The following is a 16948-nucleotide window of genomic DNA, read 5'->3' as shown; positions in this document are numbered from 1 at the left end:
TAAAGAACAGAAGGCAGGAGCATTAAAACATTGCACATGAGAAAAACTAAATATTCTGAATGAAGCACATCTGTTTTTTGAAACATTCCCCAATTTCAGACAGTTAAAAAAAATCTTTTGAGGACTTCCCTGCAGGAAATTAGTTGAAACAGATTGGAATAAAAATCCCTACCTGTATGTCAAAAAAACATAAAACCCTTAAAATCTTTACTTTAACATTATCAGTGTTACACAATCACAATAGAAGCCATATGTTCTCAGAAACATCTGCAATATTCGACAAAAACATGAGGCACAATGAACATAAAATGTGCCAGACTTTAGACAAACATGGAAACAAATTTTTCAGTCCAGTTATTTTTATTTCATGTTAGGTGAAACCTTGAAAATGCAAAAAAGAATGTTGCGGTTTACAGTAAATAAAAAATGAACATATTGTATGGTGCAAGTAATTAAGTACATCAAGACTGCATGCATTATGACAATTTTATTTAATATTTTAGGTTAGAATTATTGAAATGGTAAAATCTGAAGTCTAAAGGATATGGTGTTCATATTGACTGGTACATAATGTACAAATTTATACAATATTACATTGATTATCAAGAATAAGGTTTTATTCCATCTTAACCGGTCAATATTAAATACTGAAATCTTCAACACAGAACAAAAGAAATAAGAAGTTGAAAAGCCACCATTACTGTGTGGTGGTAACCCATTCTAATATCATTAGCCTCATAGCATAATTGCCAAAGAATTTATTTTTCTGACAACCTGACTCAAGTTTCTTATAGAAGAAAAGCCACAAGGACTAGAGAATAAATTAAAGTGACCTCACAGATAATGAACAGATTAACTTTGGCCTGTAACAAGCACTCATTGGTTGAGGATATCGGCAATAAGGCACAATGAATCAGGAGCATTAGGAGTGGAGTTGGGTTTAAAAGGTTTAAAAGGGCTTTCTCCCTCTCTGGGTCACTGGTCTTAACTCTGCAAAACACAACATAGGACTTACTCATTAATCTTTTATTGTAAAGGATTGCTGATGCACATGGTACCTTTATTCTGTTTCCTCTTAGTGTAAAGACAATGTAGATTTCACAAATTCAGTCGCTCATATTTATAAATCTGTCCCAACCACATAAAGGAAAAAAATGGCGTAACTGTAGGTAATAGATCAGGAATGTCAATCTCAAACAAAGCAGGGGCCAGCTTCTGAACCCAGATCTAACCCAAGAGCCTAACAGTGTCAATAATTAACCACAGACAGTCAACCTAATCTTTATTAGTAATGAGTTATGGGGAAAAAATTAAAACTGATAAATGATTTTATGATACAGATAGACTTCTTAAAAGGCAAATATATAACAGAAAGTCAAAATCATGAGTTGTAAAGGTCAAAATCTGATATAAAATTTTAAATGAGTTTAAATAGTAAAAATATGTGATGACATTCAAAATCATGGGTTTAAATGGTCAAATTGTTTCAAAGGTAAATACATGAGAGAGTCAAAAATTAAGAGTTGTAAAGTTTTTTATTCGTGACTTAATATTTGAAATCCATCAAGGTTAAGTTTACATTTTTTAACTGGAGGAAATCTGCAGTCCTCATACTGGTGGGCCAGTTATAATAACAACATAAAATCTTGCAAGAGGGTACATCTATGCAGAGGCTGGATGTGGCCCCTGAGCCTGGAGTTTGACACCCCATAAAACAGACAGAATATTGGCATTTTCCTGTCCTTACCTTGGAACGAGATAGAACATCACGTCTCTGCAAAATGACATAAGTGGTTCACTGCTGTAGGTCCTTCACATGCAATTGTGATGTCAACCCTGCAGAAGAAACAATGTGGCACAATGCTTTTAACCAGAAAATCAGGAGTACTTCATGGGTCAGTCTTGATCATACCAAAATAATAGCAACAACAATCTGAAAGCTAATGGAACGGCTATTTATGTAATCAAGGCCTAAGTGGACAATTTTTGGTCACACCCACTGTACATCTGAATGTGATTTGGTATATTTGCCTGTTACTTGAGCCAAAAAAAAAAAAAACGACTGGACTCATGTACCAATACTATCCGAAAATAACAACCACTCAGGTTAATAATATTTACCCCAAGTTCAGGTACTTAGGGACATTTTTGCCCCTGTTTGTTGGTCACAGTGTTAGTGAGGGTGTCGTGAGTCCTGGTCCCTCTCTGTCTGAGTCTTTAGTCCCGATGACTGCAAGACAATCATACTTGTCTGCAGCATGATGTAGGTCCAAAGGTCCTAAAATTTAGAAATGTATTTATTTGCATGCTAAAAATCTGCCCAAATCACACAAACAAAAAAAATGCCATTCTTATATTGGAATGCAAATAGGTCATCACTTCTCTGCAACATGACAAAAGTGGTTCACTACGTCCTTGGCATGCCATGGTGATGTCCAGCCTGCAGAAGCAACAAAAGGGTACAGAGCTGTTAACTAGAAAATCAGCAGCTTTCCATTTATCAGGAGTAGTGCAAGGGTCAGTCTTGATCATACCAAAGTAGTAGCAACAACAGTCAGCAATCTAATGTAGCATCTATTTATGTATTAAAAGGCCTAAGTAGATTGTTTTTGGCCACACCCACTGTAAATCAGATTTTTTTTTTGTTTGAATTAACAGGTGGATTTGCAAAATAACAGACTGTGGAGTCCTGCACCAAAACTATCTGCAAACAACAATAACCAAAATAAACAATGTTTACCTGACATTCAGGTACTGAGAAATCTTTAGCCCCCCATCTGTTTGTCACAGTGTTAGTGAGGGTGTAGTGAGTCCTGGTCCCTCTCACAGTCCAGGTCTTTGTCCAACTGATTGCAAGACAATCATGCATCATGGCAACATGATGGAGGTCCATAGGTCCTAAAATATAGAAATGTATGTGTCTGCATGCTAAAAATCTGCCCCAACCACAAAAAAATATTTTTAAAAATCTGCATTACTTTATAGAAAATTGCTATTTATCCTGTTCTTACCTTTGACCTCAGATGAGTTATCACTTCTCTGCAACATGACAGAAGTGATTCACTATATCCTTGACATGCCATGGTGATGTCCATCCTGCAGAAGCAAAAACAATGTTTATCTTGAAATAAATATAGTCATACAAAGGATTTTAATTAAAGCTGTTCCCTGGCATCCATTACACCATTTGGCTAAACACTCATTTAAATTGCATTTAACAAACCAGTCTAAAGAGAAGTCATTTAGAAAACAGTTAAATTTCTCACTGGGTCATTGTGATGACCCTCATTAAGCCGGGATTTCAAGCATGTGCTCATTAACAATGCTAATCAGTTTGTTCAACCAACAGGTAAATCTTGCACCAAATACTTCCAAGTATGTCCTCAACAGCAGCCAGCACCAACCTGACCAAGATGGATTGGATTCGCCAGTGAGAAACAAGGAAACGGGCGTACCCATCTGCTTTGCAAGGTTTAGCCAACACAGTTTAAATCAGCTTCTAGTGTCTGCTTGTCATTCTGAGCAACTGAACAGTTTTCAGAGCTCAAACTCAGCCAGATATGAAAGGTCAGGTTTATAATCGGTTTACTGATTTATCTTTAATTACATCAGGGCATTTTATCCATAAAACTGTGGAAACACAAGAGCCAGAGACAGACTGAGGAAAAGCCTGCAGGACCCACCAGGCCTTCTTGCTTGAATGCAGGCTGACTTTAAAGGTCTCTAACTCAAGTGTAGCTAACCAGCCAACCGTGAGACCAATCATCGGAGGTCAACGTTGATTTATAGGTACTGATGGATAACAGAAAATAGCAGGCTCATACATGGTTGATTCTTACACTAAGATATATGAGTACATGACGTATTTCAAATGGACATGTCAATACACAGCAAGTTAGCACAGGATAACTGCTAATCCATGCATTAATTCAGATTTGAATATATTCAGGGCAATTTGACCATAAAACATTGGGCATAGAAGTAAAACAGAGACAGAATGAGGAAAAGCCTGCGGCGTAAGATCCACAGGCTTGACTTGAAGCAGTCTTGCTTGAAAGCAAGCTGGCTTTAAGTCCTTGGCCCTTTAGCAAATAAGCTGCCAGCGATGCCAAGTACGATATTTCAGTACTAGTGGACAACAGAACTAAGCGAACACATATACGCTTTATTCCTACTCTCCAAGTTAAATGAGAACATAACGTGTTATAAATGGAAATCGAGAACATGGCGAGCTAGCACAAGCTAACCGCCAACACTTAGCATCTACCTGTCCAACAGATAACAGCCCAGCTCCGGGTAGCTCTCAGCCGAAGGCTTCCTTAATCCGTTCTGCTCTTCATCTGAAACGGCTCATCGTGCGCCCGCAAGCCGGTGAAAGACAGCTAGTTGTGCTCTTGTTTTTGGACAAGTTTTTAGCCGTTCGGAGTTTTGCCTCATTAAGCACTACAGGTGAAACCGCCATGGCTGCTGGACTCAAACAGAATACCACGTGTTGGCAGCGGTATAATTACACACCGCCACCTACAGTTCTCGACATGAAGCACAGCCGGACTGTCTGTGACGTCACCCTCCTGCCCCCTCCACTTTGCTCAGACTTTTGAGAGCTTGAGAGCAGCTCGAGGAGGAAAAGGGAAAGCGGAAATACTTTAACTTTTCTCTTCGGCTGTGATGCAGAATGTGTAAACTGATCGATGGAATGAAAATACTAATGAGAAGATTATTCTGTTATTTAACGTATGAGTCAAAAAGTGCTCACAAGTTTTGAAAATTATAAAGCATTTCTGAAAATACCTATTGGTGTTAGAATTAGCTATTCCATTTAAATATTAGAATGATTAACAGCATTTTCAGAAAATTAAATTCATGCTGCATTGAATTTTAATTTGAGCTTTGAATTTTGATTACTATACACTTTCATACTGTGCTGCATCTGTGTAGCCCAAGCAATTTTTATGTAGTATACCCACTTATACTTTTGTTACCATTGAGTAAACCCACTTTAAAATGAAGAATATACCCACTTCTAAAGAGAATATGCATTAGGGTTATACCCACTTCTACTGCCCCTAATATCTACTTAACTGTAATATGTAACATCTTGGGCTGTGTGCATAAATGCACTAATCATGATACTATTAATGTCTATAATTTGCATTCATTTATTTAAATTGTATTTATCATGCATTACAAATGCATTCTTCAAGACATAAGTGAAGAACCGAATTGCAAAAAAAAAAAAAAAAAAAAAAAAAAAACCAGATTATTACAAGACTTTTAAATCGGCTTTAGATTCCATACTTTCAAACCATATACATGTACAACTCACATGGCAAAAGCTGTTGATATACTCACATAGCTTTCTTCATTCAAACACCAACGGTTTCTTCATGTTCTTATACAGTATCTTCACCTGCTGGTTTGTATTAATCAGGATTTTTAAAGACAAAATAATTCTTAATTTCATTCTTGAAATGAATAATTGAAGGTTTCTGATTCTTCCATTTACAAACATTGATGTTATATTTCCCTATAATTATAATTATGTCTACCACAATAGAAAGTTCATCAGATACATCATTGTACAATAGAATCTGATGTTCTTTAGAAAAAAAAAAAAAAAAAAGATGTAATTGAGCATGAAAAAACAGATGTTCTATTGTTCATTATCACAGAAAACACAACTGTCCACCTCAAACTGAATCTCCCCCTAAGTGTTTCAGCTACAGGTTAGTAACCGTTGATCATTTTAAACCGTACTTCTATTGCCTTTGGGGAAATAGGCCATTTCAAACATTCAAGGAATTTGTTAGTTACTGGTATATTTGAGTTACTTAACCAAATTTTCAGCTCACATTTATAGTCATGGAATATAATTCCTTTCAAGATTCTTCCCAAAATCATATTGTTACATTTCCTGTCCCCTTTTGGTGTTTGGTCAGCTTTTAAAGCTAGTAAGGCCAACTGTACATCTGAGTGTACAAGAATATTTTGTGTCACATATATCACATATATATTGTTTCACATATTTTGTCATATTCTCTGTACGAACACTGAAGCTTGTATTTATCCTTGAATGTGATGAGCTCTAGGAATTTACTGTTTTGTCCATTAGATCCGTGACAAAAACAATGTCTTTGTCAAACCAGTTGTTCCTGAATAGAGTTTTCTTGAAAATTGTAATTGTTCTGTTGTTCCACAAGGTGGAGCAGTGGGGAGTAAAGTTATGGGAAAATATCATTTTTCAGTTATACAGTACTTGTCTTGGGAATTCTGACAGCTTTATCGGTAGTTTTATGATTTCAAAATTGCATTTTAACAGAAAGTCCAGCCCTCCTACCTTCTTAAATATCCTTCTAGGAATATGAAACCATAGTGATTCACACTTTGACAAAAAAGGCTTTAACCCAATTTATCTTAAACACTCCAACCAAAGTCAAAGTCAAGTTTTTTAAACCTCCTATATTTCTCTCTTTGACCAACTGTGACTTTTTATCATAATGTGTTTTATTTCTTCAGATGAAATTATAAATGAAAGAATTTACTTTATTAATGGTACAAGGGGGAACATACAGGGAATGACAGGGGCAGAACAGCTTTGAAATTCCTTCAGCTTTGGATAGGAAGGTCCTACCAAAAATTGAAACATCTCTCATCAACCAATGATTTAAAGTTTTTTCATGGTCTCTATTTTACCTGAGATATTACTCTTTTCCATTTTTTGCGTCTTTTGTTAAGTGTATTCCTAGGTACTTCACCTTATTTTTGACAGGAATAGACATTATTTGTAAATCATTACAAGGATACAAGGGCAATAGTTCACATTTCTTCCGATTAAGATGTAGGCCTGAAGCTTGAGAGAGAATAGAAATAATGGTCAATGCTTTTTCAATGACAGATTTGTCCTTTAAGAAAGAAAACTGACTGATTTTAAATCTTTGTCCAAGAATATAATTTCCTTTAAATTCTGAGTGATTTAAGATTAGGTAAGCAAACATCTGCATACACAGGACAAAGAGTTTGGGGGATATCGGACAACCTTGTCTGATTCCACAAGAAATTTCGATTCTCTGGTTCATTCCTGGATTAAGTAAAACATAACTGACAACTTCATTGTAAAACATTTTAATAAGTTTGCAAAATTTGTGACCAAATCCAAATTTTTCCAGTGCTTGGATTAGAAATGTATGTTCTAGAGCAGTGGTTTTCAAACTTTTGTCGCCCAAGGCACACCTAAGGTTAAGCCAAAATCTCAAGGAACACCATATTTAAATCAATACAAAATAGACTTTTTAAATAATGTTACAGTCAAGGTGGCCTGTAAGGGGAGATAAAGGGAAGAGCTTTCTGGGGCCCAGCCAAGTGGGGGATCACCGAGACGGCAAAAGGTGGCAAAAATGGGTTAAAGGTGATGACAAAACATGGCAAAATTGGGCAAAAAGTGGCTAAACAGAGTCCGAAATGGGCAAAATTGGTAAAAAGTGGCCAACCAATGGGTTGAAATTGGCCAAAACTTGTTGAAAGTGTCACAATAATGGCAAAAATGAGTTATAATTGGCCTAAAATGATAAACTGTGTTAAAAGGTGGTAAAATAGGATAAAAGTGGTAAGAAAGAAGGGCCAAAGTGGGCAAAAAAGTGGTCAAAGGCAAAAGTGGCAAAAAGGTGGCAAAATAGATCACAAGTGGCAGAAAAGTGGCAAAAAGGGTTAGAGTTTCTTCAAGGTGCTGAAAAGGGGTTAAAATGATGGGAGAAGTTGGCAAAAAATAGACAAACAATAGCAAAATTGTGCTAAAAGTGGCAAAAAGGGGGTAAAACCGGGTTAAATGTGGTATACAGTTCCAAAAAAGTGGCAAACATGGTTTAAATGTGGTAAAAAGTTCCAAAAAAGTTGCAAAAATGGGTCAAAAGTAGTAATAAGAAGTGGCAAAAAAGCAGTCAAAAGAAGTGGCAAAAATGGGTGGAAAATTTGTTTAACTTGGTTAAAAATATCACAAATCAATAACTTGAACACCAGTTCAATCCAGTATTAGCTTGCCATGCTTTTCAGCTCTTAATGAGGTGACTGTTAGCCAGGATGCTAGCACCAATGCTACTGATCCAACACACTTGCACCGATATCATCAATTAATCCCAACTGGGGTGGGATTAATATAATTAATTAATATATAACAGATAATTTGTGTCTTTAAAAAAAAAAGTAGAATTCGGATGTTAAACCATCAGTTCCTGGAGATTTTCCATCCTGTTTCAATGCACTTTCTAATTCTGCCAATGTTAAGTCATCTTCTAAAAAATCTTTATCTTCCTCGTTCAGTGTTTTAATTTGGTCTTGACTCGTTACAAGAAGGGATTCATATTCATTTTAATCAAAGTTCGATTGATATAACTTGCTATAAAAGGTCCAAAACTCATCCTTTATCTGTTTTTGGTCATCAGAAATAATATCATTTATTACTAGTTTACTTATTCAGTTTCTTTTCCTTTCTTTTTTTTTTTTTTTTTTTACTTTGACTGTGTTTTTCTAAACCAAAGAAAGAGGATGGGTTTTTCTCCTTGTTCAAACCACCTATGTTTATTCCCCTATGTCGGTGGGCGCGGGCAAAGACGATGACGCGTTGCGCTGATGTCTATTGGACTTACGACTTGACGTCATAGCACCGCCCGCCTGTCGCCGTCCTAATGTAACGTTGAGGCAAGCGAATCCTCAGGATGTAAACATGGTGACAGATAGATGAGAGACACGCCAAAATGGTCTTCGAAAGCTTGGTGGTTGATGTCCTGAACCGATTTTTAGGGGACTACGTTGTCAACCTTGACAGCTCGCAGCTAAAGCTTGGCATATGGGGAGGTAACTCAACTTGTGCATGTCGTTTAAATAAAACTAGCTCGCTCAACAAGGTAGCTAGCCGATGCTAACAGACGTTAGCCACCAGTTGTGTGTGACAGGCACCCTCAGCTGGTAGCGTCGGTTAATCATCTTAAATGTATTTAGCTGTCCATTTTTAGCATTATTCTACAATCAAGTTTTAGTTTACGGATATTTAGTATTATTGGTTACTTGCTGCTTAAGTTGGTTCTTGTTATCGTACCCTGTTTGCTTGTCCCTACTAGGTTGGGTGCTCATGTGAGAGTCAGAGCAGTTCAGGGTCACACCCTTTCAGTTTAATTCAGTTCATGACTCGTCAGTGTGTTTCATTCTCAGACCTTTTAACAAGCTAATACAAAAAGCGACTTTTAAAGCTCTGTACACTGTCTGAATAAGTGATCGGATTACAGGAGAGGCTTCAGGGCCACTGCTTTACTAGTGCCAACTTGTATCAACTCGTTACACCACAATGATATCCTTTGTGCAGCTACACCTGTCATGACTGGCTTTAGCGGTGTATTTAACTATAAGTGTTTAATTCTATTTAATGTGAAGTTAAGTTAAAAGGTTGTCATGGTAACAGAATTATAAATCTTTATACAGATACAAGGGTTTTTCCTGGTTCAAAAGGGGCTGGTGGTGGTGGTGGTACCTTTCTTATTGTGTACACCTGCATGTGATGTGTGCGTACTGGCTCAATAATAAAAAATTATCAGGCAACCTGTGTAATTTTAATGCTTGTGTAAATAAGAGGAGAAAATTCAATTTTATCATGCAAACAAATGAGCCATCATTTTGCTTTGAAACTCTGCCTGTATAAGCTGTAATTATTGGCCGTGTACGGAAATAAATTAGTAAAGTTTTAGGCTGGACCAACAGACCTACAACCACATACTTGAAATGAAATGGTTCAAGATATTGCCTTGAATTGTGTAAGAGAAATGAGAGTGTCACTCTTTTCAGTTTCGTATGATGAAACCAATTCCACATATTTGGAGCATAAAAGCTTAATTTGGAATCATTAAACACTCTGTAGGGTGTGTTTTGTAAGGTCCAGTGGGCCAGTTCAGCATATATAAGATAAGGAAAATCCAAAAAGGGATTTATAGATAAATGGTTATTAGAACTGGGGGTCGACCAATTATTGGCCGATAATAGGTAAAAGATAATAAATTATCTTACTGATTATTGGGGCCGATATATGGATTTGGCCACTTATTGGTGTCTGCATTTTACTTTCACTCTCCATAGTCTTGCCAAATGTCCTTTATACAACGCAATCTGATTGGATAAATGTCCCATGAGTACTAGCCAATCAACACTTAAGCCTGGGTGCCACTGACAGTGAGTGTATGGCAGCACTTCCTGTTTTCCTGCTTCTATTGTGTTGCTTTGTTCTCATGCTGATGGAGCTAGGGCTAAATTGTTTCTCTGCTTTCATTTTTTATGAAATTTTACTTTTGTAAAATTTTGTACATCACGAGGAAAACATATCAGTTCCAAATATCGGTTATCAGTGTCATTAACTACTAATACTCGGTATCAGAATCAGCCTTGAAAAAAACATATCTGTTGACCCCTAATCAGTACCAATGATAGTTAATAAAATGGAAATTGTATCATTTTAAAACATGGCATCAAACAAATTTCCAAGTATCAGAAATGTAGACAACTGTATTACGTGGGATAACCTGACTATATTATATATTTTGCTTGTCAGTCTTCACATAGTCACGATCGGTAAATAAGTATTGTTTCCATCACAGGTGATGCTGTTCTCACAAATCTTGAAATAAAGGAAAATGCCTTGGTAAGTCACTAAAATAAATGTAATATCCTTGTAGAACTCATATCTGGATTTATGTTACAATTTATTTACTACTCTTCTGTTGCAGAGTCAACTTGACATCCCTTTTAAAGTCAGAGCTGGTCATATAGGTAAGTTGTCCTCCTGATCTTCTCCACCTTTCCACCATTATAAGTGAAGGTTTCTTACATTATGCTTTTTGGCTACAGGACGGCTAGAGCTTAAGATTCCATGGAAAAACCTTTACACCCAGTCAGTGGAGGCAACACTGGATGGTGTCTATCTGCTCATCGTCCCCACAGCAAGTAAGACCAACAACTTAATATGTTCAGTCAGAAATAGAAATATATTATCATATGATAAGTTGATATTATCATACACATTTTTTTACAAGTTACAACCACTTTGTATCTTTTAAGGGTGTATCTGAAACTAAAAAAAATCGACACTATTTACATATACTAGATGTGTCAGGTTCAGTCCATTCAATTATCCTCATGATGAACAGACACAACAGCAAGTAGCATTCACTCAGACAAAGGAGGTCTTTCACTTATTCATGACCCTAAAGTACATGCCAGGACAAACAGGAAACTCAAATGTCCTCATCTGTTTGTTTCACTGTTCTTAGAGAAGTCAAGGCTGGTAAGTGTATATTAATGACCCCATTTTTTCCAGGTATAAAGTATGATGCAGAAAAAGAAGAAAAGCAGCTACAGGAGGCTCGTCAGAGGGAGCTACAGCGAATAGAGGAGACAAAGCTGAAAGCCGCTGAGAAAGGTCAGTGGGCTGTGCTTGTTTTTTAGTGTGTAAACATAGAAATGTAGCAAGTATTTCCTTTGTGTAATTGGTAAAAAAAATCAGACATTTTAGTTTTGCTGTAACTTTTAACAGGCTTCAAAGTCTGGGTAGTAGCAAGCAGTGTTACTGAGTTGTGGCAGAGATTTAGCAGTGTGTGAAGTACAAGCAGAAAAAAAAGGCAAAAGCACAGATTTGAAGCCATGTGGTCATGGTTAGTTCAGCTGTGAGTTCCTGTGTTTGAGCAGCGTGCAGTTTTTTACACTTTACTTTAACTGTGTTTTTTTTCACCTTAAAGCTTTAATGTGTGAGCTTGTCTATTACTACTATACTGTTTCTCTGAATACAACTAGACCACATAACACCAGCCTGCAGTCTCACAGTTTTGTTATAGTAAACAAGGCTATGCCCCTATATTTTGTCCTTTTTCTCTAGAGAAACTAGCAGTATGATTTTTTTTTTCTTGACGTGGGACTTTTGTCCTTTTTTAAAGAGTGGTATCATGCTAGATAAAAAAGGTGTATCTTCTTAAAAAACACTGAAATGTTGAGGGAGCACATTCAAGTCAGTCCATTTTGAAGTGCTGAATAATTCTCCAGCAACAGCGCTGTAGTAGTATGTAGGTGTAATTTTAACACAAAGTTGTGAGACAAATTGAGTTCTAGACAGTCAAACTGATTGAGCTCAGTAGTCCTTTTAAGCCTATGTTCATTTACTGCTTTAAAAACACCTTAAAGTTAACTCCATTTTTATGTTTCAGTTTAAGAGTTTAGTTCAAATTAATGTTTGCGTCATTCTGTTTCATTTGTAGTCTTACTTTCATTTTGACAAAACTGCTGACATGTCTCAAGCAAGCACAGGGAGAATTATCTGACCAGTCTCATGTCTTCCTTTCTGAGTACAAGCTTCTTCCATCTGGCTGATGATACACAGTCCCCAAATGTGAACTGAAAGATATCAGAATCCTGTTTGTGCCTGCCTTGATCACATTTTTAAATGTTTCTTAAGGCTGTGTGGGTTGTGCAGCAGCATCATGGCATTCTAATCTCTCCCTCTTTTGTTGTGGGGCTTTGCTTTTTGGTCACGATTTTCATTTAAGTTCTGAAGGACTGGACTGTTGGAGTGTTTCTTGTTTTTTATTTTTTCTTTTGTTTTTTTTGATATTCCCTTTTTAGGCAATTTAGGTGAATTTTACAGGATGTTAAAGGGGCTTAAAGAAAAATGTACTTATTTAATGTACAGTATGTCTGTGTGTGTCATTGGCTACCCCTGCCTCATGTGCTAAACCCATTTAGATCTGATGCAACGTTCATGTGTATTTACCTTTAAGACTTGATGAGATGCTGGTGTCGTTCTACCTTTAAGACCTGATGAGACGTTGGTGTCATTCTACCTTTAAGATCTGTTGCAACGTCTGAGTCGCCGCTTTTATGACACTAGACTGGTGAACTGCAACATGATGCACTTGTGTAACTGTGCAGTTTCTCAGAAAAATTCAGATTTTGGGAAGTTGCTTTCAAACAATTGTTAGGTTTTAGAGTTCTTTTTTTTAGGCAGCCTTAGGTCTAAATGGGTTAAGGTAAACAAAAAAGGAGCATGTCTTTTAGGGCTGTATCATCAGTTTAAAGAGAGCTGTGTAACAGAGTCTGTATATGTAGATAAATCTACATGTGACATTGCAACATTAAATTGCTGATTTTTGTCTGTTACCTAAATGATAAATGCAGACACATTTAGAGGATAGAAAACAGCTGTTTTGGCAGCATAGCACATTTGTGCACTTAATGCTGGTTTCATTTAACTGAAAATCTGCACAGGGATTGATTGGAAGGAAACCACACGACGATGATTCATTTTCATTGATCCACGACTTACAAGCATTCTGATTGTGGTTCATTTGGTTTAACCTCAGCAGTAGTGCATGAGAAATGAGAGATCTCCTGGCCACAGCCACATACTTGTGCATGCAAAGGGAAGAGAGCAGGAGACAGAGCTGCACCAAACTCAGTATAGTTCTTTTGTACATCATGACCAATTTGGTGGTGCGTAGTCCTCTGAAATTTACTTTAAATTTACATTTATTTTAAAATCTACCTGTATTTGAGTTTAGTTGTAGACTGAGTTTAGAGATCACTTGGTCCTCCCATGACGCCTCTGTGACATTCAGGAAACATCACAGGAGCATTAATATGACACCTTGAATTGGCGGTCTTAAAAGGCCACTAGGTTCATCTCCCTAAGGGGACAATAGCATACATCTCATTGAATGCTGTCTGTGATCATTGACAGTTATGAGTTGTAAAAGTATGCTAGTAGAAAAGGTATAACCAACACAGCAGAAAATTTCAAATTCATTTTAAGTTGCTGTTTTGTATTTAAAGGCAAGTCAAAAAACTGTATTATTTTGTAAACAGTGTCAACTGTTACGATAGGTATATTCAAGTATCAAGCATGTGTTTAAACAAAAGAAAGGGTGTGAGGAAAACGTCTCCAAACATCAGAAAGTCAATCAGTCAATCTTTGTTTGTATATCGCCAATTTAAAACCAGTTACATCTAGACACTTTACAGAAAGGGCAGGGTCTAGGCTGTACTCTCTGATACATTATTATAAAGACCCAACACTTATCACATTGAGCTCAGCACTAGCAGTATTTAGTTTTGTTACAGTGGCGAGGAAACCCTTCCCTTTAACAGACAGCAGCCACGAGAACCAGAGGTTCAAAAGGTCAAATCTTTTTCTCCTAAGTACTGCTTGAGAAAAGCTGTAGTGCTGGATCAGGTCTCATATACCTGGTATTTGCTTGTGTTTGACAGAGAACCCTAGTCTGGAGAAACAAGACACGTTTGTGGAGAAGCTCGTCACTCAGGTCATCAAAAACCTGCAGGTTAAGATCTCCAACATCCACGTACGCTATGAAGACGATGTGAGTGTCATCATAAATTTGTTCTTGATGAAACTCCAAAAGAACTCAAATCAAATGTACTGGATTACTCCAGCTTTGTCTGGGTTTAGATCTCATTACTGTCTTGTACTCTCCACAGGTCACTAATCCAAATTGTCCTTTGTCTTTTGGAGTGTCACTTAAAAACCTCAGCCTTCAGGTAATGCCTTGTAATGACCTTTGGATCCAACAAATCCTTCAACTCATTCAGCAACAGGCTGTTTGATATCATAATTAAAAACAAAAATAATATTGCTCGTTGTTATTTTATAGACCTCTGATGAGAACTGGAATCCAAGTCTTCTGGATGAAAACTCACGACTTTTCTTTAAGGTAAGAAATTCTACCACTTAATGGCCTTGGAACTGTATTTAATAGGAAATATCAAAGGAGTTCTGTGGGACATTTTTGATAACTGTATCTGATGTTACCTGGAAGTGTTTATAATCAGTGTTTGATTGTTTTTCACATATTTCACAACAACACAACAGAATAGATAAGAGATAATTAATTGACTAATCTGCCAAACACTAACACATAATACACATTTAATGACAATGTCAAACTTCTGAGGGGTAGTTGACATTGAAACTAGATTAATAGCCTTGCATTACGGGCTGCCCTCTAACCTTGCTTTGTGGTACACTCTCAGGCATTTGTAAGCCTACTTTAATGCTTGTTAAGTTTAAAAATGTTTGTAGAGATGCACTTTGTTGATTGTTTAGTGATAGAGATTTTCTCTGATTTCATTGTATGTCATATTAATTTAACTTTTAATGTTTGGTTAAATTTTCTTCCTAAGGTTGGGCCTTTATCCAGACTTTAAAAATCCTTTTACACCGTCAGCTCAGTAAGCTCTGTTTACTTTCCTCTTTGTCAGCTTCACCTCTCTAATTGCTCTGTGTTTTCCTTCATCTCAGTTGGTTCAGCTCGACAGCTTGTTTGCCTACTGGAATGTCAACTCGACTCTCTTCTCCAATCACAGCCCAGATGAGGCTTTGGTGAGTCAACCTCTTCAACTCTGGTGGACCTTGTTCCAGCCAGCCTTATTTAAGTCTTTTAAGGCTAAAGACACCACTTATTATTGTGGGCACACAGACTGGTTCTTACATTATATTAAAGCTTTTTAATTCCCTAAAAGACTTTTATATTCTTGTTTGAAAACTGGAAAAACATTTTATGATCCATGCAGAGATTTTAGCTATTAATTTAATCTACAAGTCATAAGGGTATAATGTTTGTTAATGTGGTGTTTAGATTGCTGGAAGGTTAAATCATGCATGATTATTATTGCCCTGGGTTCAGTCTCTGGCTTCTGCCTAAGACTATACTGTATACAACTCAGGGGTTTCCTTGACATAGACAGTATTTCCTTGGTCAGTATTTTCTTCACCCTGGTGTAACCCTAACCCTAACCCAAGGATATTTGTAGAGCTTTTTTTTTTCCAAATTTTTACATATAATCATTTGCACAAGTGAGAGACATCCACTAGCACAACCCTACCGTATATGCACACATTGAGGCGAGTGTCATGTCAACCAACATTGTTTCAGGGCAGTTACAAACACTGATTATTAGTAGTTCATGAGACCAATAACTGATTTATTGTGGCAAACAAAACGTTCTTAATGTGACAAAAGCAGAAATGCACAATCAAAAACAAAAACATTAGCGTTAGCATTGCCAATATGGCAAAAAGGGGCATAGTGCCCTCAGGAAAAGAGGAAGTGATGCCATAAAATCACAATGGGCCTTCGGAACTTATTGGAAAAAGGCTTTCCTTTCCACCCTCCATCAGCGAGTCTGCACCGATGCTGACTTACTGAACAGATAGATTAAAGTTCTGCGTTGTCACCCGCACAACTTCAACGTTTTAAAATTAGTTAGAAATAGCAGTATTATACGGATTTAGAATATAGAAAACTTAACATTACTATCGTAATCTAACCTCCAAGTCTTTATGTTTTCATTTCTGTGGATTGTTTCATTTTCACAGGGACTGAATAAACAAATCATCTTAAAATTGTGAGATTGAAATTATATAATGTTAAAAAAATGCCACAAATATGTAGATTTTTCTCTCATATTATGGAGGGATTTTAATGACCTGTCTAATGCTATTCATGTGGACAAAGTTTTGTTTTAGTGACCTAAAGTCATGCTAAATAAAGTTCAAGTTTCCATGTCATTGAGAGGAATTCAACGTTGGACAGGATTCACTCCGTTCTGGAATGGGAGTTGCAAAGGAGTAGTTTCTGAAAGGCCCTTTACCAGTGGCACCCAGTTCTCAGTGTTGATTGGCTAGATGTCACACAATTACCAGCCAGTCAGAAAATGTTGGAGGTGAGACATAAAGTGAGACTGTGGAGAGTGAAAACAAAGCAAGAGGGGAAGACACACCCAGCAGTGGAGACAAAGTAGCACACTTTAATTGATTATTTTTCTAAGTGGTCAATAAAATAAACTGCCCATACAGATTATCATCCAAAGGCTCTATACTGCCCCTGATAATCAGTTGACCCCAGCTAATGGG

At 36.8% G+C, this 16948-nt stretch overlaps 1 protein-coding gene and 1 long non-coding RNA gene across 4 annotated transcripts in view; one reads left to right on the top strand and one right to left on the bottom strand.

The window, feature by feature from the left end:
* Nucleotides 1-648: 648 nt before the first annotated feature.
* On the bottom strand, nt 649-4386 carry LOC121510415. Its single transcript, XR_005991940.1, has 7 exons — nt 4268-4386; nt 3012-3096; nt 2741-2898; nt 2380-2440; nt 2122-2278; nt 1748-1836; nt 649-990 (listed from the first exon to the last, which is right to left on the bottom strand). It is a non-coding gene; the product is annotated as an uncharacterized LOC121510415 (long non-coding RNA).
* A 4286-nt stretch (nt 4387-8672) lies between these two features.
* vps13a (vacuolar protein sorting 13 homolog A) overlaps nt 8673-16948 on the top strand; it is a 71939-nt gene continuing 63663 nt past the window's right edge. For all 3 annotated transcript variants that reach the window (XM_041787591.1, XM_041787590.1, XM_041787592.1), the window contains exons 1-9: nt 8673-8847; nt 10632-10675; nt 10761-10803; nt 10882-10977; nt 11351-11452; nt 14287-14396; nt 14515-14574; nt 14688-14747; nt 15335-15415. In XM_041787591.1, the coding sequence (XP_041643525.1) occupies nt 8748-8847; nt 10632-10675; nt 10761-10803; nt 10882-10977; nt 11351-11452; nt 14287-14396; nt 14515-14574; nt 14688-14747; nt 15335-15415 (696 nt within the window). In that variant the 5' untranslated portion in view covers nt 8673-8747. The remainder of the gene's footprint in view (nt 8848-10631; nt 10676-10760; nt 10804-10881; nt 10978-11350; nt 11453-14286; nt 14397-14514; nt 14575-14687; nt 14748-15334; nt 15416-16948) is intronic.

The sequence above is a fragment of the Cheilinus undulatus genome, linkage group 5 (assembly GCF_018320785.1).
Source record: "Cheilinus undulatus linkage group 5, ASM1832078v1, whole genome shotgun sequence".
NCBI classification, from domain to species: domain Eukaryota; kingdom Metazoa; phylum Chordata; class Actinopteri; order Labriformes; family Labridae; genus Cheilinus; species Cheilinus undulatus.
This window is presented reverse-complemented; position numbering and strand designations above follow the sequence as displayed.